Source organism: Euleptes europaea, chromosome 1 (assembly GCF_029931775.1).
Source record: "Euleptes europaea isolate rEulEur1 chromosome 1, rEulEur1.hap1, whole genome shotgun sequence".
NCBI classification, from domain to species: Eukaryota; Metazoa; Chordata; class Lepidosauria; order Squamata; family Sphaerodactylidae; genus Euleptes; species Euleptes europaea.
In genome coordinates this window covers 84,174,464-84,201,895 of record NC_079312.1, presented here as the reverse complement: position 1 = coordinate 84,201,895, position 27,432 = coordinate 84,174,464, and the positions used below count along the sequence as shown (strand labels likewise).

General features: G+C 44.7%; 1 protein-coding gene across 4 annotated transcripts; it reads right to left on the bottom strand.

Annotated features, from left to right (window-relative positions):
- Positions 1-1,631: 1,631 nt before the first annotated feature.
- Positions 1,632-22,019, bottom strand: FAM114A2 (family with sequence similarity 114 member A2). Of its 4 annotated transcripts, none has more exons than XM_056860225.1 (13): positions 21,816-22,019; positions 20,348-20,441; positions 19,457-19,552; positions 17,955-18,070; positions 11,688-11,822; positions 11,366-11,524; positions 10,768-10,891; positions 8,341-8,420; positions 6,571-6,699; positions 4,124-4,290; positions 3,885-3,957; positions 2,548-2,601; positions 1,632-1,766 (listed from the first exon to the last, which is right to left on the bottom strand). In XM_056860225.1, exons 1-13 carry the CDS (start codon positions 22,008-22,010, stop codon positions 1,665-1,667), a joined length of 1,524 nt encoding a protein of 507 aa, XP_056716203.1. In that variant the 5' UTR covers positions 22,011-22,019; the 3' UTR covers positions 1,632-1,664. The 4 variants fall into 4 exon arrangements, with proteins under 4 accessions (XP_056716203.1, XP_056716219.1, XP_056716211.1 ...); XM_056860241.1 differs by having other exon boundaries at positions 4,124-4,263; XM_056860233.1 differs by having other exon boundaries at positions 8,341-8,417.
- Between the last annotated feature and the right edge of the window lie 5,413 nt (positions 22,020-27,432).

Sequence of the window (27,432 nt, the reverse complement as noted above, 5' to 3'; positions counted from 1 at the left end):
GTCAGTATAAAGATTTAACAATTAAAGATTTTGAATGATGGGACAAATGCCAAAATCATGATGATGAACTCATTCTGATGAAGACAGTAGGACACTCTTGAAGCCCCTGCAAGTTTCCTTTTACTCTGTTCAAACTTTTCGCCATGCTTTCGAAGTAGAAACTTCATTTTTCAGTTTAAAAACACACTCCCCCCACACCACAAAAAATGAACACATTAGAAAGGAGTCGCTATGACCCTAACAACAGCTTGGTCATAAATAAAATATTAACATTCTCTTCCAGAAAAAAAAAGGATCTCAAGCACAAGCAAACAGTACCTCCCACGGTGGTACAAGATAAACAGTGCAAAGGATCAGTCCTATAAAATGGAAAGAATAAGTTTATTAGAAGTCTTGGGCTTGTCTTTATGAGAAAGCAATTCTATATTTAAGGAGTCTAGACATTTAATGCATCCTGAACGGGTCTCATCATAGCACTCAGCCACTTGTAAGAGGAAGAAAACAATGCATCAGCTTTATGAATTTACCATTGCTGTTTTTTTTTCTTCCTGCATCAAACAGCCTTGAATTTTACTTGAATGAAACTACTTTAGGCTACTTTTTATTTATTGCTAGAAAGCAAAGCACTCAAAATGTGTTGATCATCAGACCTTAAGAGTCTGCCCTCACCACATGAAACATGTCTACAGAGATTTTGTTTCTTCAGTCTGGAAATATAGTCATCCAAAAGAACATTTCTTATAGTTCCCAATTAATCGCCAAGTTTTCCTTAAAAAACAGACACAGCTAGGACCATAAGAGGTCAGCTGGACTTGAAAGAATTTCTAGCATAATCCCTAGAGTCTTTACCTCAAAGTAAGTCACACAAAGTCCCATGGAATTTATTCTCATGTAACTCTGCATAGGATTATAACTTTAGCAATTCTGTTTGCTGGATTTGTTTCATGGGCTTTCCAAGAAGCTAAAGAGTAGGCATACTATGAAATTGCCCCCAAGAGATCAATGTCTACCCAAAGATCCATGGGAACAAAGATCACAGATCTTTCCTATGTTCCCCTCTTTCTCCCCCACACACAGAAACACACCTGAATTGATATTAGCCCATGCAACTTCCACAGCCCAGGTAATCAAGTTTCCTCGGTCAGACTGAACCACAAAAAAGATCCATGACTTTGTGTCTTTTGCTGATGGATCACTGGATCCAACCCTGTTTGTGCAATACCTTCACTTTGGATTGGTTAACATTTAACCTGGGGAATGTACTCAAAATGTATTTGTAAAACCTTGATATTTTACTCCAGCAACTCTTCCATGTTTCATCCATGCAGTTGTACCACTCTCTCTTTTCTTCTAGATTTAACAATCTGGTTGTTAAGGGGTTAACATTTTACTTTATCGCCAAAGCACAAAGGACCATAAATGGAATAACCAATGTCCAAAACACTGATAAAGCCATTCACTCTTTGAACTTGGTTAAGCTGTCTCTCACCCCTCCTTATTAAGTTACATTCCCCGATTGGAGCCACTCAGAACAGTATCACTGGTTGGTGAAATACTAGACACCAAAGCCTTTGTCTTTTATTGCACATGCCTCTCCCGTTGCTGAATCAGGGATCCATCCCGCAGGTAGAGCAGGATTCTGCTCAAGTACAGTCTGATTCATTTTATTGCTGTGTTAACTCTGCCTGGGTTTGGATGTGAGAGATCTGCAGAACTGGCAAGAGGAGTTGGAAGGCGTCTTGGACATATGAAGCGCTGTTGGAAGCCTGTAAACAAAAAGGACAATCATCATAGGGAGCCTCCCTTTCCACACAGACTATCTACTGCTAGTTAGAAGGGCTAGTATTTACTTAACATCCCACCACCTCGTTCCTAATTTGTCATTTGAGTGAATGTTACGCAGTAGCTCACAGGAGAGCAGAGAAACCACCAGAGAGCACACAGAAGCATCCATCCCATGTCTATTGAATGCTACACCATATTCCCACCCTTGCTCTGTTTTTTTAACAGATTACTCAGATGCTCTTAACTTTCTTCTGCAATCTGTAAGAGCTATGATCTTGCTAACTTTAAGGGGGGAAAGCTGAAAATATTAACGACTATGCTAAGAATGCAGGGTAAAAGCTTTGTAGCACAATCATACACTGTCTACACAAGCAGTTATAAAGGGCTTCTCATATCCCACCCTTCACCATCCATTCCACCAACAGCCTTTGCTGTAATGAAATTTCAGAAATAGACTTCACAACTGGATGCTGCAGCCCCTGCTTTCGGGAGGAGGGTGCATGACACATCAACTTTGCTGAAGCTAAGAAGTTCTGATCATGCCTAGACCAGAGACCTCCTGGGAATCCTATGTGTGCTGCCCGGAGTTCCATGATAGATGAAAGGAAGGTTGTTAACACAAGAAACTAAATAAAATAACCAATCTCACCAGACACTTCTACATAGAATTCTCTCTTCAGGTACAGTCATCAACCAGCTACTTCAGATTAAAAACACAGCCAGCAACAGGAACAAAGATCAACATTAAGATTTGAAACTGACCTCTAAAAACACTCCAGTGATTAAAGGGTTAAGGACATCTGCCTTCTCTTCCACCTGAAAAGATTGAATATATTACTGCATTTTAAAAATCAAGCGTGCCCTCTTGAAAGGGATCTGGCCTTCAGCCCTACAACTGATTTAGTAAGGCTTTACTGACTTCTCTCAGTTAAGAGAAGTTACAAAGAGCTACTCTTTGCCAAAAGTATGCCGGAGTCAAATTCTTAGGTAAGCTGTAAAAACTTAGCTACAAATACTGGAATGACAAGTTGCTTGAAAGGAAACAAAAGAGGTCAGTATGAACAAAGACCATAAAGAAGGTTAGCCAAAAGAAAGAAAGAAAAACAGGTTGGGAACCAAACATGTTGCCCAAAGGCTTCCTGTTTCAACAGGGTTCATAGCGTGCAGCCATTCTGAGCTTTCTAGAGGACAAAATAACAAGGAATGCCTAACAGGCACCATTCTTCATGCACATGTCTCTCTGATGATGACAGATCAACCCGCAGAAGAATTATCTTTCCTCATTCTTTCATAGATGGAGTTTGATAGAGGAAGTCTGGCATGGGACTGATTCAGTTACTACTGTCAGGGACAACAGCAGGCCTTTTACGAACATGCCAAAGTAACCCTCTCATTGGTGGCATTCTGGGGTCCAGTTACAATTCATTTCTGGAGGGCCTTTGAGAGGGGCTAACTGAACTATCTCCCCAAAGCAGATATTATTTCTGTCAAGTTGTTTTTGAGATTTTTACATTTAGTTTATTGATGCTGTTGACTGGTTGTAAATTATGTCTGCTTTTAAAGTTGCAAGTTAGATCTGGGTGGGCCTCTGGATGCATTTTAACTGTTGCTTTGTTATTTACTTTGTTTGTGTTCCTAATCAAGAAGAAGAGTTGGTTTTTATATGCCGACTTTCTCTACCACTTAAGGGAGACTCAAACCAGCTTACAATCACCTTCCCTTCCCCTCCCCACAACAGACACCCTGTGAGGGAGGTGGGGCTGAGAGAGCTCTAACAGAGCTGTAACTTGCCCAAGGTCACCCAGCAGGCTTCCTGTGTAGGAGTGGGGAATCAAAGCCAGTTCTCCAGCTCAGACTCCACAGCTCCAACCACCACTCTTAACCACTACACCACATTGGCTCTCAACTGACATTTTTAAAAAAAATTACGTTACTGTGTTACGTTCTATTTTTCTAAGCTACCCTGAGTGCTTTTTAACAGAAGGGTGGGGTGTAAATCTTACAAAGAAAGGATGGGCAAGATACATTTTTTAGTGCACCACAGAACATTGTGGCAGCACTATTCATCTGTTCCATACAACTAGGCCTCTCAAACTTACCCCTGCAGCTGTTAAACACGTAGCAAAGTCTTTAGACAGAGATGACAGTTCTTTACACAGCACAATGGTCATTCTAGGGGGGAAAATGCAGAGTAAATAAAGTTTAAAGAACATGGCCTGCTTTCATACGGTTCTTTTCAGTTGCTCCCACAATCAAAAGTAGAAAGGTTCTTTCTTTATAACAAAAAATAAAGGGATGAGTCACCAGCAAAACACAAACAAAGTCTGGCCGTTCTTACTGCGAGAGGGCCTTGGCTCGGTCTACGGCTGACACATCTTGTTCCTGGCCGTGCAGAACCAGTGCGGCAGTTTTGTGGAACACTTCAATGGAGTAGGCTGTCAATTCAGCCAGGCTTCTGATTGCAGATGTGTGAATATCCTGCAGCAGTGAGAAAAAGACATCAGTCTAAAGCAGGGGTGTCCAAACTTTTTTCAAAGAGAGCCAGATTTGATGAAGTGAACATGCGTGAGGGCCAACCATTTTGCCTGACATTCTTAATTAAATTAATTAAATGCAAATTAACTATTTTATGCAAAGTTTATTGCAAATGGCATACTTATTATGCCCATAACCACAGACTGCACCACAAAAAACCATGGCTACATTCCTTCCTTTCCCCAAAACCCCTTTAAGCTCACCGGATGCCCCCCAGCTTCTAAATCTCCAACCTTCCTTCTGTAGGGAGGGAGCAGGAACTCTTCCTCCCCCTCCCCCCCCCCCACTCATGTGCCTCTCTGGGACTGTTGACTCTCTCCCTTCAACCATGCTGGGGGTATTCTGTCCTCCCCTCATCTGAGCCAGGAAATAAACTGGTTTTCATTCTCATGGAGTCCAAGATTCAAACACTCTGACATCTCCCGTGCAGGGAGGAATGTGGAGTTTTTCTCCCCATGAGAGCCAGCGTGGTGTAGTGGTTAAGAGCGGTGGTTTGGAGCAGTTGAGTCTGATCTGGAGAACCGGGTCTGATTCCCCCACTCCTCCACATGAGCGGTGGAGGCTAATCTGGTGAGCTGGATTTGTTTCTCCCGCTCCTACACACAAAGCCAGCTGGGTGACCTTGGGCTAGTCACAGCTCTCTTAGCCTTACCTACCTCACAGGGTATCTGTTGTGGGGAGGGGAAGGGGAGGGCAATTGTAAGCCACCCTTAAGTGGTAGAGAAAGTGGGCATATAAAAACCAACTCTTCCCTTCTTCTTTCCTTCTGATCTCTTTGCTCTCTGCTCGGGGCTTTGACCTCCGGAATGAACACAGGTGTTCTCTGTAGACTCGGCCCCATCTGAACGCACCTCGTTTCCAAACACGATACATGCCAGGAGTCATTTATTTCCCCCACCCCATCCCTTCTTTCGAAGCAGCCACTTGCCTTGGAGAGAACCTGCTGGGGGGTCTGACTCCAAACACTCCCTGCCGCCAAATCCAGCCCCCTCTCCCCCCTGCCTTTCCTTGACTCACAATCCCCCCACTCAAGACCCATCCAGTCTCTCCCCTCCTCCCTCCCACCCACCCTGCAAATCTGGATCCCTCGCGAGGCCTCCGAAATGCAGGGAAGGGGCTGCATCTCCCCCCCACCCCAGCCTTCTGCAGAGAGGAAGGAGGAAAAAGGAGAGCCAGAAAGAGCAGCCCCCCCACTCCCAGGCTTTTCGGTGTGTGTGTGGGGGGGTGTTTTTCTTCTCCTGACCTCCCTTGCATTTCCCTTCCCCCCGCCACCTTTCCCACCCTCGAGTCCCCCCCAACCCATCCTCAGGATCCCCCTTGACCCACTCGGGAGGAGCTGCTGCTGCTTTTCAATGCATCAGAACAACAAAGGCCGCATCCCCACGCACGGGCTCTGGGTAAGAAGGAAGTGGCCTCTCTAGGGTTTCAGACTCGCTGGCCTTCATTACGGAGGGAGGGGCTGAGACAGCCAATCGAGGCGACCCTCCGCCCAAGCGTCGCCCCCTCGGTCAGGGATGCAAAGCACAGGAGCAGCCCCCACGCGCCCCCTTTTCTCTCTCTGCAAAACGGGTTGGGGGCCGTATTAAACCGGCCCAGGGGCCGCAATTGGCCCCCGGGCCGGACTTTGGACATGACTGGTCTAAAGGCTTGAATATGTCATGTCATGTATTAATATGGCACATAGCCAGTCATATACAGAAGAAGAAAACAGTCAACAGTTGTCTTAAAATCCCATCGATATTAAAACCAGAAATTCCAATTATAAAAGTATAAAATACATAAATACAAGTATAAAAAGTATAAAATACATAAAATCCTAAGATGACACTACTATGTACATAGATAGTAAGACAAGTCATCCCAACAATTTGCACCTAATTTTGGACGCGGCAGCACAAAATTTAGCAGTGTCAACAGTAACCCTTGTATTTTCATCCAAGAGCAGCTTCCTTGCACTCTCTACAGGCTTGAACATGTATTTTTTCATTTTAGAAAAAATCAGTCACCTCTCCAGAGACCTGCTCAAGGTAACCTCCAAAGCAAAAATGATGCAATAATAAAATCATTTGGAAAAACATTTTAAATGCCACCAATGTATACTAGTGTCCTAACCCATTCCAGCCCTTCCTCAATGGCTTCCTGCAAAAATGATAACGAAGGATGAAAGCAACAGGCTGTGAAATCTCAGTATACATTACAGAAGCACATTCACAGTTAGATTACTTTGCAACCTGCTTTTAGTTGAATTACCTCTACTGATTTTTTGTTCTCTTGTTCAGCATCCCCCGAGCCCACCTGCTGGTCTTCTTCCTTCTGTCTTTCTTCCTTTGCCATTTGCACACTGAGGCTGTGGGCTAATTCACAAGCAGAGTTCCTTGCCTGCCCAAAAGGAAACAGATGCCCATGAAAACATTACTTAACAAGGGAGAGGTTGATCCTGCATATGTGCATGTGGAAGAAGCAGTTCCCTTGTCGTAAATGATTACTAACATGGCCCCCCATGACCACCACCAATTTTGTGAAAGACTGAAGAAGCTGGAAACCTATAGAACTTTTTGCTAATAATACTTGCCCTAGAAATCTGAAAGGAGTCAAAAAATTTCATGTTTCAGAAGTATGATGAGTTTTTATTATTCTAGCAAAATGCCTACCACATTGCATCAATGAGCGCATTCTTATGCATATATGCAGACAGAAGGATGCTTTGCATTCCCAGCAGAATCCTTTGTTATGGGGGCTAGGCCACGGGCCACTCAGTGGAGGACAGGTTTTGTTTTTATAGTCATTGTTTCTCCCACTGTAATCCTTCAGTTTCCCCATCAGAGTAACTGGCAACTATTGATGGATACCACTAAGGTGTGTTAAACCTCCTCCAGCCCCTAATGATTCCAGCAACTGAGAATCAAGCCTGCTTCACTTTGCATGTCTCAGACATGAGTTCAGCTTCCAAATATGCCATCCAGAAGTACCAGAGAGTGGGACAGACTGTTAGGTAACAGATGTCACAGATTGCAACTTGCTTACTTTGGTGAAGCTGACAAGGGTAGGTCTTCAGCCAACATAGTTATTCAGTACGCATGTGCGCTTTGAATTACTGTTACTTGCCATAAGGCTTAATTTGATAGGGCTGGGCTACTAAGATATACCTTAGACCAGCGGTTCCCAAACTGTGCTCCAACGAGCACTTGGTGCTCCGCGAAACATCTTCTAGAGATTGGAAAGAAAAATAAGAAAAATACCACTGTCGTTCGGTTTAGTATATAAGGAGCTAGATGAAAATTAGTGCTCCGTGACGAATTTCTCTCCTGAAAAGTGCTCCATGACTCAAAAAGTTTGGGAACCGCTGCAGATGATTATTTCCCCTTGACACTGAACGACACGTTCCATTGCTCTAAGAGCTGGCCTAGAAAATAGGTCTCTCTCTCTCCTGTTTGGGACTACAGTGCCACTCAGTGGCTCTGCAAGGTACTACAAGCTAGTGTGAGAAGGACGCCGCTACTCTGTCTCCAGGAGAAAGCAAAACAAACTGCCTCTAACCAGTGAGTGCTTTAACTGTGGTTGTAGTAAATTTTTAAGTTTCATAAAGTGATGAACCAATATCCCATGAGTACAATTCAGGACCCATGGACCTGGCACCCTCAAAGAACGGTAACAGAACAGAGATCTAATACAAAAATAGCTTGGAAAATGTATGCTAATTGTAATCTAGAAGGGTCACAATATCTGGTGTTCTACCTTGCAAAATACCCCTTATTGCTTTAATAACCCTCTAGTAGCCCAGGAAATGTCATTGCCCAGGCTATTTCCCTTAGGCTCCAAAGAAATTTCCAGCCCACAATAACCCCTATATAGCCTTTGTCATATATTGTCCTTTACTGGCATAAAATCACTGTACATACGGTAGCGTGTAAAAATATTAATATTTGAGATGTAACCTTATAAAATGGTTAAAAGACACTTGCATAAGATAGTGTACTTAGCCTTTGTTTTGTCATCTTCTGGTTGTTGGGGTTAACGTACCTGCGTCAGTTTGTCTGGCTTTGTTGAGACATGGAGTTGTGAAAAAAATCCCATTATCTCCTGTGTGAAGTCTTCATCTGCTGAAAGCAAAAGGAAACAGCTCCTGAAGGTTATGCCTCAAATATGAAAACTTACTACTCATGCACATTTTCCAGAAGGTGTGTGCTCTCCAGAAAGCCCAGAATGGCCTACAGAAGGCATCTCCAGAGCCTCCTCTTGTGTCCCAGGTCACTCTCTCAACTACAGTGCTGCAAAAGCTACAGTGGGGCAAAGGCCCTTGCTACCACCATCATCACAGAGCAAATGAAGGCTCCTAAGGGTCTTTTCTGCCCTTTGCTTGATCTGCAAGAAGCAGCGCTCTCATTGGAAAGTACCCAACACCACTGGGAAGCTTCCATCCTCCAGGCTCTCTGTGGGCCAAGATAGTACACTGGGGAGCACTGGAGAGGGAAGGGAACATGGCCTAAAGCCCCCAGGGCTGCATGTGGAACTAATTCTTTAAATCTCAGCCCATGTATTGCCATGTGGGACTGGCCAACCAGGAAACAAAACAAAACTGGCACAGCTGTTCTCACATCTACCCATAAACATCTGCCTGCAGTGGAGCCTTGGAGAATTTAAAATGTTAAGAGCCAACTCTTGGTTCATTATGCATGCAGCACCATATGCTCACAACAGAAAAAGCAACCAGCTACCAGATGCTTGGAATTGTGTACGCTTGTACAACAAAGGCTAGAATACAGATTTCGTACAAGTGGAAATCCTTTGCTAAAGCATTGGTACAGAGACCAAAAAAACACTTTACAGTATGGACTGCAAAACTGGCAGCCTATAGGTAGGATTCTGCAGGAGAGGAAGCCAACTGGCTTTGGGGGTAGGTGGATGCATGGATGGTGAAAGGGAGAGTAAAGGGAATGCTCTTTTTCATTCCTGGCACCACTGCTGCTTTTAACTAAAAAGGTAAAGGTCCCCTGTGCAAGCACCAGGTCATTCCTGACCCATGGGGTGACGTCACATCCTGACGTTTTCTAGGCAGACTTTGTTTACGGGATGGTTTGCCAGTGCCTTCCCCAGTCATCTTCCCTTTACCCCCAGCAAGCCGGGTACTCATTTTACTGACCTTGGAAGGATGGGAGGCTGAGTCAACCTTGAGCCGGCTACCTGAAACCGACTTCTGTCGGGATCGAACTCAGGTCGTGAGCAGAGCTTGGACTGCAGCTTACCACTCTGCGCCACGGGGCTCATTGCTTTTAATTAGGATGCGGCAAATACCTAAAGCATTCCAGTTGTACTTAGTTTGACAGGACTGTTTTGTTTGAGTTTTGTTTTTGTTTTTTTGCCATCAAGTCACAGCTGACTTATGGCGACCCCATAGGGTTTGCAAGGCAAGAGACGTTTGGAGGTGGTTTGCCATTGGTCCGCCTCCGCATCACGACCCTGGTATTCTTTGGAGGTCTCCCATACAAACACTAGCCAAGGTCAGGGCTGAGAGTGTGTGATTGGCCCAAGGTCACCCAGCAAACTTTCTTGGCACGAATGGGGATTTCAACCTGGACTTCTCAGGTCCTAGTCTGACACCTTAACCACTATACTACGCTGGCACTCACCAGACTATGGGGAGTAGAAAATAGGGAGAATTCTATATGCATGGCTGCTGAGCAGTCTGTCTTTACTAGTACAGTCCTTAGGAGTGCAACTGGAGAATTATGTAACTCCCACTGCCAAGTCAATGCAGTTGGAGGAAAAGGAAAAGGAAACCCATTACTTCCAACACAACACTATGAATAGCCTTGATGGTGCTGCTGCCTAGTACAGGGTAGTGGGTGAAGAAAGCATATGGGCCATAGTTTACATTTTGGAACTGGACTGGTCAGCTGCTCAATTTACTTGCTGACCACTACTCTGTAAAGTCCTTTCTGAACACTGTAAGCCAGGGTAGCACAGAGTGTCAGACACAGATCAAGGACCCCCCCCCCCCAAATTCAAAGCCATGAAACTCACTCAGTGCACCAGTCCTTACCACTCAACATAAGCCATTCACAGCTTTGTCTCCAGGGGAAAAAATATGGCACATATTATCCTGAGTTCCTTAGAGGAAGAGTGGGATATAAATGTAATACCTAAATGAGTTGACACAAGTAGCAGTGACTAGATTTTGCCATGGGCATCCATGAAATGCAGAAGATGAACTGCATGCAGTACTAACTCAATTAATGCTATGCGCTTCCTCTAAAATTCCAGACCTGGCCACTGTGAAAAACAGAATAATGGCTCGATGGATCCTTGATCTGACTGTTGTTCTGATCCTGTCTGTGCTGCTCGTGTATTACAGCAGTACACTTACTAACCACCGAACAAATTCTCTTGTCATTCGATTAGTTTAAAAGACTGCTGTTAACTCTTGCAAGCTGGAATTCGCATAATTACCTCCCTTTTCTTCCTCTTCGTCATCATAAAATTCAGCTAATGAAAACGCTTCTTTGAGCTGTTCCAGCTCTGCCTTTAAAGCATCTAACTCTGTTCCAGAGAGTGTACCGATAACCGACTTCACCTGAGTGAGGGAAAGAAAGCCACAAAAAGAACTGTAAATGCTTTAGCAGAAATGCTTCTTACTGGACATGAAAAGTAAGGCTGCAGTACCGACTTCAGGCTGACTGATGAAAACAATTTCTGCTCGGAGAAAGGGGGCACAGCATTTGCATGCTATCTTCCCCTGCCATTAGGAAATATGAGCATCAAACTTCCCACATATCACAACTCCAATGACTTCTGTAAGATCGATGGCCTTATCAGGCAGTGCAACAAAGACAGAGCGACCTCTTATTTAAGTGAACACTAGACAAAAGGGAAGGGAAGAGCATGGGAGGCTAGGAAGCCATTTTTCTGGATTTGACCTAGTTATCATTTTCAGTGCATGATGCTTGTGTAGAATTTATATATAAAGGGTCCATCCCTCCAGCATTTACAAAGGTATATATCTTTATTCCTCCTCAGCCATAAAAAGTGAAATGCTCAAGGCTATTACCTTTGATTCACTCTCTCTGGAAAGCATCTCCAAGGCTTCCAAATGAGCAAGACCCTGAAACTCATCAAAGAGTAGGCCATAATGGGCTTTCTTCTCTGTAGCCATGGAAACCTCAGTAGCTGTCCTTTGTTCTTCTTTCTCCTTTGCCTCTCGCAAGATCTGCAAATGGAAAAAAACTGGAGTGTTACCAATGCTGGATGAAAAGCGAACGGCCAAAAGAAAGGGTTCTGCCTGGAATATTTGGTGTTCTGCAACAGCAGGGATCCTTCCCAGGTAAATCCCGTTGTCAGATGGTATGTGGGAGTCTAGAGGAAACTATTACCTGAGAAAGTGTGGAATTCCTGTTCATCAGGCCTTTTGTCTTCTTAAATCCAGGGTCGCCTTCAGCTATCACATCCATAGTCTTCTTACCAATGAACTCTAATGCATCCAGGCTCCCACTAATAACGGTCTTTCCCTAGAAAACACATTTGAAGAAGAATGTAACTCCGAATTAGCCCCTGAGGAAAACACCCCCCGCTCCCAAAATTATGAGAAGTACAACACACATTGGAACCTGTGAAGGCCAAGTGTTACAACTGCAGGGTCTGCTTTCCTCACTATCCCCAGGAAATAAGATACATGCTCAGGTTACAAGAAATAATGAGCACACCATGCTATTTCTTTAAACTATAAATGAAAAATCCAAAGCAAGAGAAAACATGTCACTGTGTGCTATAAGAAGTGGATAAACCTGAATGCACTGCATTTGTCATTTTGTTCTATGGCATTTATGATTAGCCTTTCTTATTACAGACCAATATGGAATAAGTAAAGAAAGGCTACTTCAACAAACAGAGGAACAAATGGTAACACTAGAGCACACAGCCAAAGTTCAGCTGCCCGTACCCTTCCTCTGAGAGTCTGAACCAATTTAATATAGTGATTATAAAAGTCAATAAATGAAGTCCAGGGAATAACTCACAACAGAAGGAGCTACATCAAGGATACTTTTTCTCCCCCATATCATTTAACCGATATCTTGAAGTGTCACTGTTTGCAATGAGTGCAAAGTAGTCCACGTCTTCTGCTAATACATGCACATGCTCCCAATTAATCATTAACAGTGCAATCCTAAGGCCTTAGGAGGCAGTGTGACCCTGGCGTAAATGCCGCTTGTACCCCTGAAATGGGCATTTACGCCGGTGCTGGGCCACTTATGCTGGCGCTGTGGAATGATGCGGCAGAGCAGTGCATGGGCACAGGCGCAGCCATGGCGGCAATGCACCTCCGGTGCAGGGGCTCATGCCAGCGCCAAAGGGGGCGTTCCCGGGGGCGGGACTGACATTAGTCAGCTCCCTCGGCCCTTTTACCCTGGGAACACCTACTTTTGCCGCCACGAACGTACACCAGCAAACATGTTGGCACAGCCCATGGAACTGCATGCAGCAGTTTCACTGGCTTCAGGGAGTTTCCCTGTTCAGCTTGCTGGCCGTGGCACAGCAAGCTGCTCAGGAGGCGCCGTGGCTGTGCCTTCCCCAGGCATGCTGCAACTATCACCCTCCCCTTCGGACTGCGCTGCCCATAAAGCCTGAAGAGCTCCTAGAGATTGGTGCTCAGGCCCTAAACACAGCAGGAAATCCACCTTCAGAAAGAAATGCCATCAGCCATTTAAGTTTCCACTCTGCAATTGAGAATTCCCACCACAACTTATTAAGAACATAAGAACGGCCCTGCTGGATGAGACCAAGGCCCATCAAGTCCAGCAGTTTGTTCACACAGTGGCCAACCAGGTGTCTCTAGGAAGCCACAAACAAGACGACTGCAGCAGCACCATCCTGCCTGTGTTCCACCGCACCCAAAATAATAGGCATGCTCTTCTGATACTAGAGAGAATAGGTATGCAGCATGACTAGTATCCATTCTAACTAACAGCCATGAATACCCCTCTCCTCCATGAATATGTCCACTCCCCTCTTAAAGCCCTCCAAGCTGGCAGCCATCACCACATCCTGGGGCAGGGAGTTCCACAATATAACTATGCGTTGTGTGAAAAAATACTTCCTTTTATCTGTTTTGAATCTCTCACCCTCCAGCTTTAGCATGACCCCATGTTCTAGTATTATGGGAGAGGGAGAAAAACTTCTCCCTGTCCACTCTCTCCAAACCATGCATAATTTTATAGACCTCTATTATGTCTTCCCTTAGCTGCCTTCTTTCCAAGCTAAACAGTGCTAAGCGTCCTAACCGCTCCCCATAGGACAGTTGCTCTAGTCCCCTAATCATTTTGGTTGCTCTTTTCTGCACCTTCTCAAGCTCTGTAATATCCTTTTTTTAGGTGTGGTGACCAGAACTGTACGCAGTATTCCAAGTGTGGTCTCACCATAGATTTGTACAAGGGCAGTATGATATCAGCAGTTTTATTTTCTATTCCTCGACTAATTATGGCCAGCATAGAATTTGCCTTTTTTACAGCAGCCACACACTGGGTTGACATCTTCATTGAGCTATCCACTACCACCCCAAGATCCCTTTCTTGGTCTGTCGCTGCCAGCACAGATCCCATCAGTGTATATGTGAAGTTGGGATTTTTTGCCCCAATATGCATCACTTTACACTTACTCACATTGAATCTCATTTGCCATTTTAATGCCCATTCTTCCAGTATGCAGAGATCCTTCTGGAGCTCTTCACAGTACGATTTTATTTTAACCACCCTAAATAATTTTGTGTCGTCTGCAAACTTGGCTACTTCACTGTTTAACCCCAACTCCAGGTCACTGATGAACAGGTTGAAAAGCACCAGTCCCAACACAGATCCCTGAGGCACCCCACTGCTCATATCCCGCCATTGTGAGAACTGACCATTGATTCCTACTCTCTGCTTCCTATTTTTCAGCCAGCTCTCAATCCATAAGAGGACTTGTCCTCTTATCCCATGACTATGAAGTTTGCTTAGCAGTCTTTGGAAATCCAAATATACAATATCCACAGGCTCATTCCTGTCCACATGCTTACTGACGGTTTCAAAAAACTCTAATAGGTTAGTGAGACAGGACCTACCCTTACAGAAGCCATGTTGGGTTTTGCCCAGAACCTTGCCCTTCTATATGCTTGACAATTCTATCTTTAACAATGCTTTCCACTAATTTACCCGGAACAGACGTTAAGCTAACTAGCCTGTAATTTCCTGGGTCCCCCCTGGAACCTTTTTTATAAATGGGTGTTACATTGGCCATTCTCCAGTCCTCTGGAACAGAGGCTGATCGAAGGGACATATTACATATCTTTGTTAGAAGTTCAGCAATTTCCGATTTGAGTTCTTGAAGAACTCTAGGATGAATACCATCTGGTCCCTGTGACTTGTTAGTTTGCAGTTTGTCTAGACCAGTGGTCGGCAAACTCAATTGTCAACAGAGCCAAATATCAACAGTACAATGATTGAGATTTCTTTTGAGAGCCAAATTTCTTAAACTTAAACTTAAGCTTTGCCGCTCCGTAGATGCACATCTTCCCCCATGCACGTCCTCCAAACTCAAAATTAAGCCCCCCTGCAGAGTTTTGAGAATTTGGATGGGGGGAAATGTGCATCTGTGTGTGTGTGTGTGTTAAGTGCCGTCAAGTCGTTCCGACTCATGGCGACCCTATGAATCAGTGTCCTCCAAAGTGTCCTATCCTTAACAGCCTTGCTCAGATCTTGCAAACTGAGGGCCGTGGCTTCCTTTATAGAGTCCATCCATTCTCTGAGGACTGGCCGGCAGAGGGCGTCTGAGAAGCGCAAGCCGGAGCCCGGCCAATTGAGCGCCATCGTGTCGCCAAGAGGAAGCCTCCCGCGTGCCTGGTTGTTGTGTACACTTTGGGAAAGATCTCCGGGGGACCCGAAACACCGGGAGGCAGACGGAGGGAGGCGGGGGCGGGGAAAAGGCTGAGCCGCTGCAGATCCCAGCTGGGGAACAGCCGACTCACCAAAAGTGAGGCATAGACAGGGCAGCGCTGTGCAAAAGCACTCCAAAAAGAGAAGGCGACGTTAAGGAGGGGGGGAAACTATAATTAACAGGAGGGTCACAGAGCGGACAAAGTGGTTTCGATGCTGTTGACATGCGGCACCAAAACCATTCCAGCAGATCGGGAAAGCTCCTTCCTTGGGAAAGGTTCGTTTAGCTTGAAGATGACCAGACTCTGTTAGGGGGCGGACAAAAAGTGAACTTGACCAGGCGACGGGAACAGGGCAGTTGTTCCGCACGTGGAGCTGCGGAGGGTTTTGCCTTTGCCTACCTCGGCCGCAGCCGACTCCCCGCGGTTCCTCACCCTCCGGCTCCAGGGGGCGTGCTTCCCCAGCCCTTCCTCCGGGCAGCCGGCCCGGCCTGCCCAGGCCGCGACTCTGCCCCCTGGCGGAGGGCCACGAGCCAGGGGGCATAGAGGTGAGGCGACAGCCGGCCGCCCGCTCGCCGCCTCCACCTGCAGGGAGGAGCCGCAGCGCGCCACCACCTCCTCCTCCTCGAGAGCCGCACTCAAGGGGCCAAAGAGCCACATGCAGTTTGCGAGCCACGGTTTGCTGACCACTGGTCTAGACGTTCTAGGACTTCCTGCCTTGTTACCACTATTTGCCTCAGTTCCTCATTTTCCCCTCTCCAAAATCTCTGTTCAGGAGAAGGAATCTGCCCTGTATCTTCAACACTGAAGACAGATGAGAAGAATTCATTTAGTTTTTCAGCAATTGCTTTATCCTCCCTTACAGTTCCTTTACTCCCATTGTCACCCAATGGTCCAACTGCTTCCGTAGCTGGTTTCCTACTCCTAATATACTTAAAGCATTTCTTATTGTTTGTTTTGATGTGTTTAGCAATAAGCCCCTCAAAATCTTTTTCTGCATCTCTAATTGTCTGCTTGCATTTCCTTTGCGCAAGTTGGTGTTTGCTTCTGTTCGCCTCCTTTGGGCAAACCTTCCAGTCTCTGAAGGAAGACTTTTTTTCTCTAATTGCTTCCTTCACCTTACCCGTTAGCCATGGTGGTGACCTCTTGGACTTATTACTACCTTTCCTGACTTGCGGTATACAAGCTAGCTGAGCCTCTAGTAATGTGGACTTGAGTAACCCCCAAGCCTTTTCAAGCCTTCCTGAAGGAACACTTTTTTTCTCTAACTGCTTCCTTCACCTTACCCATTAGCCATGGTGGTGACCTCTTGGACTTATTACTACCTTTCCTGACCTGCGGTATACAAGCTAGCTGAGCCTCTAGTAATGTGGACTTGAGTAACTCCCAAGCCTTTTCAAGAGATTTAAGCCTTTCAACTTCCTCTTTACCAGTTTTCTCATTTTAGAGAAGTTCCCTCTTTTAAAGTCAAAGGTAATTGTGTGAGATTTCCCAGTCACTTTCCCACTTACATATAAATTAAATCTGATGCCATTGTGATCACTATTGCCAACTGGCTCAACTACATCCACATCCCGCACTAAGTCACCGGAAACACCACAGAGTATTAAATCCAAGATAGCCTCCCCTCTGGTTGGGTCTATAACCAACTGTTCGAGGGCACAGTCATTTAGGATGTCTAAAAATTTTATCTCTTTGGCTTGACTGGAGCATACATTTATCCAATCAATATGAGGGAAGTTGAAATCTCCCATTATTACTACTTCGTTATTTTTACATGCTTCCCTAATTTCATTCTCCATCTCAAGATCACCCTGAGCCATTTGGTCAGGGGGCCGATAGAACGTCACCAGTACTAAATCTCCTTTGGGGCCCAGAATCATCACCCATAAGGATTCTGTGGACGAGTCTGCCCTTTTTATGGTCTCTAGCTTATTAGACACTATGCCTTCTGTGATATACATAGCAACACCCCCTCCAATACGCCCTTCCCTGTCATTTCTATACAGTTTGTAACCAGGGATGACTGTATCCCACTGGTTCTCTCCCCTCCACCAGATTTCTGTAATGCTCACTATATCTATGTTTTCTCTTAAAACCATGCACTCTAATTCCCCCATTTTTGCTTGGAGGCTTCTAGCATTAGCATAGAAACACCTCCACACTGTTTCTCTCTTCCGACTTGCCTGGCATGTACCTTTGGGCATCATTCTTTTTCCATTCCCTTTCATGTCTAAGTAATTCCTATGTGGGCAATCTGAAGCAATTTCCCCTTTGTCCATATGCACTGAGTTTGCCCGAACCGGATGTTTCTCAGCTCCTGTTGGCTTTCCCCCCAGGTTCAATTTAAAAGCTGCTCTGCCACCTTTTTTATATTACGAGCCAGCAGTCTGGTTCCATCCTGGTTCAAGTGGAGCCCATCCCTTTTGTATAGGCCCCGCTTGCCCCAAAATGTTGCCCAGTTCCTTACAAATCTAAAGCCCTCTTCCCTGCACCACCATCTCATCCACGCATTGAGACTCACCAACTGTGCCTGCCTAGTTAAGAAGCTTTTCTTAATATACAAGGACTTCACAGACTTCTTAATGATCATAAATAAATCAGTTAAAGGCACAATTAGCAGCAATGAATAACACAAAAGCCCTGACTGACCATTCAATTAAACATGATATACCAACAAAGGCTGATTGCTAAAGCACACACACACACAAAAGTTCAAAGCGTATTCCTGCCTTACTGTGTTCTGAACAGCAGCAGAGATGGTAGAAAACATTCCAAAGGCACCACTACTGGACGGTGAAGGATTTTCTGCATCTCCTTTGCAGTCACTGGTAATTGCAGAATTCTCGCATTCTGAAATGAAAGAAACCATGTAATTTGAAGCGGTAGGAAGGCTGATACCACAACAGAAAAGCATGCACTCTTAAAAGATACTGGCTGTCGAGTGGTTCAAAATTTGTAGTTTAGTTCCAAAAACAGGAGCAATTTTTTGCCAACTTCCCTCCTCCCACTACAACTCATCTCTTTAGCTCCCCACCCCCAGGCTTTTAACTAAGGATGTGATCTTTTACAATGTTTTAAAATTTATTTATACCCCAGTTTTCCCCAGTGGGGATTCCAAATGAACTTACTTTGTTCTCCTCTGCTTCATTTCATCATGCTACAAACTTGTGAGATGGGCTAAGCTAACAGTGTGAGACCGGCCCCAGTTCACCCAGACAGCTTCCACTGTACACTTGGTATCTGAACTAGGATTTGCCCGATCCTGGTCCAACATTCTAACCACTTCACCAGCTGGCTCTCAGGCTCTATTTGACCATCTGCCTCTAGACAGAGCACTCTGAATGGGAATATTTTAGGTTGCCAGATCCTCTGGGTTTTTAATCTGCTTTTATGTTGTGGGGTTGGGTTTTTAAAAGATTGGTTTTATCTTATTTTGTGAGCCACCTGAAAGCAGGTCTCTGAAGAGGAAGAATATAAATGTTTTAACTAAATACATAAGCTTAAATAAAATCAATAAAAGAATGCTGGCCAGGAGCCCAAGAGCTTGGGTGCACCCAGGCATTGGTCATGCCCAATGAGATTTGTGAAAATTAAAAAGCAGCACGCCATTATGTTGTATCAGTTACTTTTGAAGATCCCCTCATTTTCAGTAACAGTTGCCATGTGGTGGTGGTGAAAAGGTTTCTGTTCAAGAACTGTAACTCGCGGGCATGCAGAACTAGTTATGTGGTTCTTTGGATTCAAGACATCTCAAATGACTAGCACCAAATGCAATAATTTGATGTTGTAGATCAGGGTGCCATTTGCAGCATAAAAAAGAGGCACCATGTTCTACACCCTAATCTGCACTGTTTCCCCTTATTTGCCTATATACCCTATCCTGCCCCACCTTCTGGCACAAGATTGAGTGTCAGTTTTCACACACTGGAAAGATTTTCCTTGCATGCAAAACGTCTACCCTCATTTTTGGATCAGTTGGATAGTACTAATTGCAGCTGCCATTCCTCCCAGACAAATATGCATATCAATCTCAGATAAGAGAGCAAGGGGGCAAAAGCAAGTGTTATGGAGAGTTTGTAGGTAAAACAAACCCAGTGGGCAACACCATCTTCTCCAGCGATGTTCAACAGAATCCCTTAAGTAATAGTATTAAAATATCATCATTGATCACAGGACCACAAGCAGCAAACTTCAAGTTGTGGTTTTATTTGTTTTTGTTTTTAAATAAAAACTGACCTTCTGTAACATCTTTGGCCTCAGACGACAATTCACTAGGGCTGGGAATCCCAAGGGATGTCTCTGCTTTTTCAATGACATTTGAGATTCCATGACCTAAAGAAAGCATAAATATTATTTTAGCTCTAAAGGAAAACATATGACGTCACCTAGCAGTCCAAGAACAAGCCAGAAAGATGAAGCACAGTGAAGCTGGAAAAGCCAAGAGAAACCTACAAAGGCATTGTCCAAGCTAGTTACCACAGCTTGTAAAAAGTGTGGCTTGGATTCTGCAACCCACCAGTGGAAAGCACTGATGGGCTGGGCTCTTCCCTGTCCTCCCCTTCCCCTGGACACTTTATTTCTGTGGCTGAGGAACTCATGTACACTAACAGCCATGCCAGTGGGGAGGCTGTAGTGGGGAGGGGGAGGGGAACAAGACTGCCTTTCCTGCCTCTTGCCTGAGAGGTGCTCTGCTCATGGATGAAAGTAGGAATTTTGCCTCCTTCTCCCTCCTCATTGCAGCTGCTTGACCAATGCAGCTACTGGGGCATGCCCTCGACCCCAGGAATAAAGTTTCCAAGCCAGAAAGAATTCCAGTGTGCGTGTTGAGAGATTCCAGGATTCATGTGATCACAGAATTGAACCCTTTATTTTTGAGTTTGTGCTGCTATTTATAACTTTACTGATCCACTGCCCTGATTATTTTGCTTTCACATTTCCCACACAGCATTTGCATGTGTAGGACTGTGGAAACCAACCCAGTTCACCAGATTAGTGTCTGCCACTCACATGGAGGAATGGGAAATCAAACCCGGTTTTCCAGATTAGAGTCCACTGCTCCAAACCACCACTCTTAATCACTACACCACGCTGGCTCTAGCAGGACTTACCTACTGTAGCAGGACTTACCTACTGTAGCCACTGTAGCAGAAGCAGTTGAGAGTAAAGACTTTCCCCAGTTCCCCCAGTACCCCCATCCTGTCGGTGAGGTAGAACTAGAGTCCTTTAAGAAACAAAGAAAAGGAGCTGCTTGACATAACAATATTCAAACACATTTTTACATTTAGGATAATGTTTGTTTCTAACCTACGCTGTCCCTAGGGATTGGTGCATATAAGCATTTCTTCTCAACAAATCAGCAGGACAGAAGACCTAAAAACAATTTTCTAAAAACAGTTTTGTTTATTTTTGGGCTCACACCTAAGCTCAAACAAGTTCTTTTACTTCTACTGGAAAATACATGAACACTTTGATGGGTCTCAAGGGTGAACTGGAGAGAGCCATGCAGCCTCTCTAGAAGGTCTTGCTATTTCAGCTTATTTATTCATTCACTGTGCATGTAAGTAATTATTTCTACCGGAAGGTGCTCAAGATGACACACGTCATTTAGAAACATAAAACTTAAAACATAAAATTTAAAAACCAATAAAGCTGGCACACAGAAAAGAGCATCTGCCTGCCTGGGCTGTTTGTTAAAGATCATAATGAATATACGTGAATTGGTTGGCAAATTCAAGATTTTATGATGCTATGGCATCTAAGGTGTGCACAGTCCAAGCTGCTCATGGCTTTGTAGGCCAAAACATGTACCTTGAACTGTGTAAGGAAGGTAAGAAGTAAATCATTGATATTACACGCTTTCAGGACTCAGTTTCCAACAGGAGGGTCACAAAGTTGTATGCCGTTCCATTTATCTGGCAAGTCATTAAGGTAACCACACATGGAAGATATTACAGTAGTAATAGCCCTTCCATTCCCAAACTTCTGTCTCAAAACTGAAGCCAACATCTTTCCGAAAGCATGTGGACCACCACAGAGATTATGGTAGTGGTTCCCACTCTCGAGACACTGACTGCTTTTTCGGGACTGGAGAGAAAAGCTCCAACCTGGTTAAGCTGCTATTGCTAGCTCATATATAAATACAGACAATCTCCCAGAGGAGTGGGATTCAGCAGCCTAGTTACAGCCAAGCGGCCTTTCCTCTACGACAAGGGTGTCCGGATCCAGCATGTGACCACTTAGAAACATGCATAGACCTCCAAAAAGCAAACAAGCAATAGATTTCTGTTTCGTGCAAAGGAATGGCGGCAGCAGCCTGCAACCATACTCTCCAGAGCGTTAACAACATTTAATGAACGAACAAGCTGCAAGTCTGACTCTTGCTTCCCTTGCAGCCTGAACTCAAAACTGTGGAAATTAGCAACACAATGTATGTATGGATAGAATGCAAAATTCAGAGAAAGACTTAACAGGTCCACAATGATAATGTCGCAAAGCACCCCCAAATCTTGCTACCAAGGGAATAAGATTCAAAATGTGGACACTGTAAGACTTAGAATGTAGCGGAATTTAGTGACAGTGGGTTAAGCACAAATACCTGCACTTTCTGGGCTAATGTCTCTGGTGCATCAGAAATCTCAGGTGTTTTGGATTCAGGTCTTTTCCGCGTCATAGCTGCTGGTTCCACTTCCACACCATCAGTCTCAGTGGGTTCAGCATCCTCTGCCTTCTGATCATTTTCACCAAGTGCGCACGTATCTTCCTTCAAGGACTCGTTATCCTTCTCGGACATGGCTATAGCCTATGCTAGAGTTAAAACAGTTACAATTGATATGGGCCCTTCAGTGTAGCATATAGTCTACCTTGCTTCTCCACACAACAGCCTTATGAAGTAAGGTCTTCTTTTTGAAATGGGGGGGGGAATTGAAACCAATAACCATATGTAACTATGTGGTCAATGATTTAAATAATAGGAAGATTTAGCTCTGTTTGCTGGTTCATGTCTAGCTTGAGTAAGCATGAAAGGAGAGATTTCCAGAATTTTGGTGCCACTACTAAGAAGGCCCTCTCCCAGGTTGCAGGAATGACTGGAATAAGGCGCTAGATCGCTCTATTTTGCCAAAGCATGGGATATGGCTTTAAAGTTTATATCTGCTCTCTCCATGGATCTTAAGTTCAGACTTATTCAGCAAAAAATTATGTTCAAGATATATTGACACCACAGCAACTATGTAGCAAAGGACTTAGTAAACTGTCTAATAGTTGGTGCTGTTTACTCACAGGACGTGTCCCTTAAACATATGTTTTGGGCTTGTCCAGTTATTTCTGGGAAGAAGTTATTGTTCATATCAATTTTGTATTGAATGTTCACTGATCCCTGAGGATGTCTATGTACTTTTAAACTATTTGCCTGTCTTTTTGAGGCTACCAGACGATCAATGAAAATGAACCTTCCATGCCCTTACTACATCTAAAAGATTCATATGACAACCCTGGAAAGACAAAAGCCCACCTCTGGTAAATCAATGGATTGAGGACCTTAGAACTGTATCAATATTTGAATGCAGGCATACAGGCGGCAATTGTTCATGGACTTATTTTTAGATATTTAGAAACTATTTATAGAAACATATGTGCACAGCCTCCACCACTGTTGTTATATTTTTACCTTTAGTTTATGTATATCCTTAAAAAAAAAAGTTTTGCTCTTTTTTCTGTTTTTTGAAGGAAAGAAAATAAGCAAAAAACATAACAGGGAATAACAACTACACGTTTTGTACAATGTATGTACACGAATACATAGTGAAGAAGTGATTAGACTACTATTAGCATTTGCATTATTTAATGCAATTAATATGCTACGTCAACATTGTGCCTATGGATGCCATAGCACCCACCAACACCGTCCCTGGCACCTGCCAAGTGTTTTTAGAAAGAGGGTGAGGCCAGGTGTGGCTTTTGCCCACCGTGGCTTTTAACTGGCCATTGGCGATCTAATTGATTGTGCAGATTTTTAAAAACATTGCTTTGGCAGCAGCTGCCACTACAGCACAAAGATCTTCACTATGTGACTGAAAGCAAGCTGCAGCAGCCATTTTGAAGCTGGCTCCGCCTCCGGTGGCTGTGCCCACTACACTGTGTCAGAATTCCAAAGGGGCCCATACACTCTGAAAGGTTGGGGATCCCTGGACTAAGTGCCGTACCCAGTGCCGTGGGCAAATAGAAACACTGTCCTTCAGTGTTACTCCTCTGAAGATGCCTGCCACAGCTGCTGGCGAAACATCAGGAAAGAAAATACCAAGACCACGGTTACACAGCCCGGATAACCTACGAGAACCAATGAACTCTGACAGTGAAAGCCTTCGACAATATTCAGAGAGGGCATCGTTCGATTGAGAGACAAGTAGAGGCATGCCACTAGGGCTAAAAATAAATGTTGTTTCAGCTTATCCAATGACACATCACCGAGCACAGGAAAGTGTTCGATAAGTGAGGTGGTTCCACAGATTCAGAATACTAAAGTACGGCTAAGGGATTGCCACTAAATGCCCTACTTTAAAACCCAGGCTAGGTTCAACGAGGGCTGTCAAAAGATGTTATTCCTCCCCCCCCCCCCGCCCCATCCATTAAGAGGCATCAATTCTCTTTTTTTTTTTAAGGTTAGAGGGTCTATTTATTTTAGAAAAATGTATGCTTTGAGAAACCCTAAACTCTAATGCTTCCCTGCCAGTAGCAAGTGACAGTGTTAATGGCCTACAGAAATCACACATATAGAAAATTGTTATGTGGCTGCATTGAGAAAGCACAGCATATTCAAGCATGCAGGCCAGTGAAGACTCTGTGTTGCCTTTTTATTGAGGAGTGTGTCACCTAGTCTCCATCTAAATGTTGTCGTCATCTTTTTTCGCTATTTTATTACTATAGGGCTATAATCTGACAAAGTCCGGGGTAATATTTTGACATGTTCTAAGTTTTTCACCAAGGTAGCCGAGGTCCAGCACATATCAATCCTCGAGTAGGCATCAATTCTCTTGACAGAATTGGGGCCCGCTTGCTTGTGAGATGGATGATTTCGCACCTGATGCGTTCCTGTCTACGTCAAATTCAGGTCGCGTGCGGGGAGGGTGACGGGACTCAGACACAACACACTTAAAAATCTCCACGTGTAGCATACAACTCATAAATCAGCAAGCGGACCGGGGCACCGAGGAATAACAATAATAATAATATCCGCAAACACGGGGACTTGGCTGACTCCTAGATGGGGCGAGGGTGGGATGAAATGGCATCTTTATCTGACGTGTACTCTGGCAGGGTGGGGAAATAGGTAGTCTTTCCCCACCCACCCAAAAAAAACCCACCCACCAAAAACAGCATGTAGAAGCTTTTCTTACCCGTACGTATAATCTGCATGGGCAAATAAGGACCAAATAACAGATGTTTTGGCATCTTTACAAAAAAATCCTGACCTGGATGGCCCAGGCTAGCCTGATCTCGTCAGATCTCGGAAGCTAAGCAGGGTCAGCCCTGGTCAGTATTTGGATGGGAGACCACTGAGGAATACCTGGGTTGCTGTGCAGAGGAAGGCACTGGCAAACCACCTCTGCTAGTCTCCTGCCATGAAAACCCCAAAAGGGGTCGCCATGAGTCGGCTGCGACTTGACGGCACTTGACACACACACACAAATCAGACCACCAGCGCCCTCCCGCCCCGCTCTTTGGAGTCCTACCGGCGAAGCCCAACTGCAGCCAGACCCTCCTCCTCGCCAATGACAGCCTCGGCCACGTCTCAGCCGCGCGCGCCAGCCCCCGGCGCGCGCCTCCTCGGCCGTTCCCCCGCGCCACAAAGAAAACCGGAAAGAGAGGGGCCAAACCGGAAGAACGCCAACAGGGCAGCCACCGCGTCGCCCTTCCGTTCCCGTCCCGTTGTGTAGTCTGCGCATGCGCAGTGGATGGTAACGGAAGAGGGTAAATCGAGGAGAGTTCGGAAAGGGGGGGACGAAGCAGCGACGGTAAGGTGAGGCGGGCGGAGTAAGCCTCTATTTTTTTGTTTTTTGCGCAAGGACAAGTTGTCCTAGGCACGGTTGACCGGCTGAGTGATCACGGTGCGGAGTCGTGACGTCACGGGAGGGAGGACATTAGCATGTGGGTGCTAATAATGCTTTTTAACTTCAGCCAGGGTGAGGGTTAACGCAGTGTCGTGTTGTCTGCTTTGTGGTGACGAACTTTGTGCTGCCAGTTGTCTGATGCGCAGCTAGTAATCCTTCAATTAAAAAACAACTGTGGGCTGGGCCGGCCAGGACAGTCTCAGGGCAGGGCACCGCTAGAGTAACTGCTGTTGTGAAGACAGCACCTGGTGGTTTTTGGTAGGCTCAGCTTGGCAGAATCAGGCTCTGGGGTGAGTGGAAGCTTGTGGAGCTCATTAACGAATCCTAGTGCGTTGGGCAGAGGTTACTAACAATTATTTGCCCAAGCAACTTATTAGCTATATTTAGCTTAGTTAGTTGTATTTGTACTCGGTTTTTCAGACAGATGGGCTTTCAAAGCAGTTGACTATTAAAAGTCTTGACAAGATGCCAAGTATATGAACATGGATGTAAGTATGCACGACTACCATGGAGGAAAGGGAATGTCTGCAGCCCTCTGTCCCTTGACCTAGCCCTCCTGGGGAATTAATTCCTTTTGACAATTTGTAATTATAATTAATTGCTAAACGTTTAAAATTATTGTTTTTCTGATGACTACAGAGAGATGTACAGTTTTGTTCTGCCTACACTAACAAAGAAGTGTCACCAACATTGCAATCCTAAAGCGAGTTACTTCAGTCTAGACTAGATTACCTTTGCATAGGATTGTGCTGCAAACACTTAAGCAGTTGGTGCTTGCTGGGTCCTCTGATGTCCTTCCTGATAGTAAGGGCCTCTCTCTTATAAGCACGCCTTAACAAGAGCAGGCCAGGCAGCACAGATGGCAACCAGTGGGCGACTCTCAGTAACAGTCTCTTCTGGGCAAACCTGGAAGTGATGTCATACCTTTCTAGGAATCAGCAGAAACTTTGTGGCAAAGCCATTATGCAAGATGTACCCTAGGTTCAAAACCCAGTTTGGATATTTGGTATGAGAGCTTTTAAAAGAGAAAATTCCAATCATGCGTGCACTGAATCACTACCAGGAAAATGTCATCCTTGCCTTCCTGTGATACCTCACTATTTTATTTTAATTGGTATATCACCTTTTCTGTCAGTTCAAAGCTGTATCCAATAAAAACAAATCTTGGTATCAAATAATTAAAACCATAAACACAAAGAGACCAAAAGAGAAACTATATGCTTCAGCATAAAATCTGCTCCTGGCTGCTATGCTTTACAGATTTCATTCAACATGGGGAAGGATGATACAGACACTTCACTGCGTAGCCTATTCCACAAGAATAGAGCTTCCCTAGGAAAGGTCCATGTTTGGGCTTGTTCACACCATGCCATCAGGGGAAGGGTGGAACGCAGACCCTGCTGGGAGGAAAAAGCAATTGAACAGATTGTTATAAATCAAAGGGAGTTTAGATACTTGCTGTTTCATATCTGACTTTCAGAACATAACTATACAAATGGGGAACCTGCAAGGAACCCACGGAACTAACACCATTCTACTCTTCTCCATTTTACCCTAACAATCTTGTGAGGTAGGTTGGGCTAAGAATTTCTAACTGGCCTGAGGTCATTTGTTGAGCTTTCAAGGCAGCATGGTGATTTGAACCTGGGCCTCCTAGATTCTAGTCTGGAACTCTTACTACTATACCACACTGGCTTTTATGGGTTGATTGCTGTTAAATAGTAACAAACAGCCAGGTCTAGGTATGTCAAGCAAATTGCATGGTAGCAAATAGCCCAGAGGTTGCTGATAGACACCAAGTCTTGAAGGCTACCAATACATTGGATGGCTAGCAACAGCCACTGAGGGTATTCATTTCTTAAAGGTACAGGCACTCCTTTTATCTTGAGGAGTTTCAACCTTCCAATTTTGTTTCATTTTAAAGATTTCATATCTTTCTGCATACCTGGGGTGTTTTCCAGATTTGTAAAAAGATCTGTTCATGGCTCCAGTCTCTGGATTTAGGTATGCACAGATTTGGCCACATTGAGTCTTGATGATGATATGTGAAGGCCTTGGGCGGGGGGACAGAAAAATTAAGGGAAGACAACCTTTCCCCCCCGGGGA